The sequence below is a fragment of the Nanorana parkeri genome, unplaced genomic scaffold (genome assembly GCF_000935625.1).
Source record: "Nanorana parkeri isolate BGI_ZX_2015 unplaced genomic scaffold, ASM93562v1 scaffold1153, whole genome shotgun sequence".
Lineage (NCBI taxonomy): Eukaryota > Metazoa > Chordata > Amphibia > Anura > Dicroglossidae > Nanorana > Nanorana parkeri.
Genome location: NW_017307421.1, coordinates 440,866 through 443,486, shown reverse-complemented (window position 1 = coordinate 443,486; position 2,621 = coordinate 440,866). Strand labels below are relative to the sequence as shown.

Genomic DNA, 2,621 nt, shown 5'->3' with positions numbered 1-2,621 from the left:
ATATATATATAAATCACACCTATTATTATTTTTATTTTTTTTACATATACAGAAGTACAGTATATGTATATTTGTTTAGGCAAAGGGCTAAACCATAGAGTTGAAACTTTAAAAAGATTTCACAGGAAAAGGACCTTGGGTTAGTATCTGTGTTGGCTCTAAAGCCATTTTCTTGTATGCTGTTGAACAACAATCAATGTTTGGTCTAATTCCAGTATGCCTTATCGAAAAGAAGACGACTTGCATTCCTGTAAGACCAACGACCTCATCATTCTTATTTAGGAAGATTTTCTTTTCTTTTGGCAAGTTTCCATATAGGTAGCACTTGATAAAAAATGAATGTGTCGTGGATTTAATGTTGCAGTCTAGGCATATTCAAGGCTTCCTTGTAATTGCTGCAAGCTCAATCCATATTTTCAGGCTGCGCACTCTCCTCCTTCCAAAGACCCCTCCTTCCCCTTTATGTGTTATCACTAATGGCATTCCTAGTTTTTATTTTTTTTTTAAATATTATGTTCTACTTATTACTTGTTTGTGTAATAAGGGTACTGATCCTGTGTTTTCTTATTGGATGCAGGCGTACTTTGGCCAAGAATTTTCCGCCCAGCTACTCCAATTTTTAATTTCAAGGTTGTTAGGCAGGAGGCAGCAAACAGAGCCACCCACTGAGTGAAGTCTTTAATTGTATGGCAAGTTTTAGGACTTAGTGACACTAAACTCAGGAGGTAAATCTTAAAGATACCAGTCAAGTACCTTTTTAACTATCAACAACACTGTATCTTATTTGTGTATCACTCAGCTGTAGATCCTCAGATCATCTCTGAATTGGTGCTGACCCTGGCCTTCCTTCTGGAGGGTGGCTACTTTTGTTTCCCACGGACCCCTTTTGTGATGGACTACAATCTCAATACAAATGAGTAAACTAATCGTGAAATTGTAGTCCATCACAGGAGCGAGCTTGGAGCGGTGGCTACTTTACAACACACACAGGGACCATGGGGAAGAAAAGTAGCCACCCACCAGAAGGAAGGACAGTGCCGGCACCAATTCAGAGATGATTTGAGGATCTACAGCCGAGTGATGCACAAATAGGATATATTTTTGTTAATAAGTTACTTGAATACATTTTTAAGATTTATCTCCTGAGTTTAGTGTCACTTTTAGGCACTTTGTTTTTTTTCTTTGGATAGTGAGCAGTTCTTTTTACCAAAGCACCACCCCCTCTCAAACTAAGCCTCACTCACATAAACCTAACCCTATGTTTTCATACTTTAATTTCTTGTGCTGAGGACTAACCTTTCCCAATACAAATCCGCCTTCCAATACAACCAGCTGTGCCATCAACCACCACCACCCCCTATATTTTTCTCCATCTTTTTGTAGCCTGTCCGGTAAAAATTTATAGAAGGGAATTTATCGAAACTGGAGTAGTTTCCCATGATAAACTTTGAAAATGAAAGAGGAGCTGATTGGTTAACTGAACAAACTGAGAGAAACTGGTTACTTTGGGCAACTGCTCCCAGTTTCTGCCTGCTCCAGTGTTGATAAATTAACTTTTATAGTGTCAAGCAGCCTTTGCTTTCACGTTAATATCCGATAGATTTGAATGGGACATGTCTGTACTGTGGTAGCAACATCCCGTTCAAGGCCATGAAACATTAGTTTGAAGGGCTCCGACATCTTGGCACTAGATCCTTAGACCGTCCGGGAGGTGGGGTGTGTAACACAGCTAGTTGTATTGAGGTGGCTAGGGACGGGGGAATGAGGGCAACTTGTGTCCTTAGCCTGTACTTTAATAGACATGCAATTCCAGCTGAATAAAACCATGTAAATCTTACTTGGCATAATAAGCACAGTTACTGTGTTAGCTGGTTGTTTTGGTCTTAGCTGGGCTTGCCAGGATTTTGTGTGCTTGTATTGACATTCTGGACGGGAATGCATAGAATCAGAGATGTCTCCTGAAAGAGCAATAAACAATTCTCGGCTACTTTTTTTTTTTCTTTCACTGCCCGGCTTCCACCCTTTGCAGGGAATGGAATTTTTAACATCAACAGCAAGCAGCTGAGTCCCACCTATCAGAAGTGACGTATTTTCTACTCCACAGCCTTAGTTGGAATCTGTGCTGAGGAATGTGGGCAGCGCTGTAATGTATCCTAGTATGAGTCACAGTGTCAGTCTGACACTGGAATAGCCCAGAGTACAGTGTGGAACACTTGTTCCCTGCTTGGATGAGCTCTGTATTGCTTCTTACTGCGGATTTGTAAAAATGATGGAAGTTCAGTCCAGGTTACACCCTGATATTCCAGAGAATGGGGAGCTGCCTCCTATCGAAGTCAATGGCAACTGTGTCCCTCAGGAGAGTGGGGGAGAGGATGAAAAACCTGTCTCCAATCTGCAGAGGAGGCGCAGTGATGTCAAAGTATACAAAGAAATTTGTGACTTCTATGCCCGATTGTAAGTGGAGGTTTTTTTGTTGTTGTTGTTGTATATCTGGATCGCTAACTGGAAAAATTGTATTCAGCTACTATAATGTGTTCTGTTGGATATTGGCACAAGTGGCACGTGATGCTTTTGGGTCTAAGGGTTTTCCGACAATAATAATAATAATAATAATAATAATA

General features: G+C 40.5%; 1 protein-coding gene across 5 annotated transcripts in view; it reads left to right on the top strand.

The window, feature by feature from the left end:
• Positions 1 to 2,621, top strand: part of LIMS1 (LIM zinc finger domain containing 1) — a 78,413-nt gene that overhangs the window by 56,626 nt on the left and 19,166 nt on the right. For 3 of the 5 annotated variants that reach the window (XM_018568201.1, XM_018568200.1, XM_018568199.1), the window contains exon 1: positions 2,189 to 2,454. The exons of the other annotated variants lie outside the window; for them this stretch is intronic. In XM_018568201.1, the coding sequence (XP_018423703.1) occupies positions 2,267 to 2,454 (188 nt within the window). In that variant the 5' untranslated portion in view covers positions 2,189 to 2,266. Of the gene's footprint in view, positions 1 to 2,188; positions 2,455 to 2,621 lie in introns of those variants that run through there. 5 annotated transcript variants of the gene reach the window in all.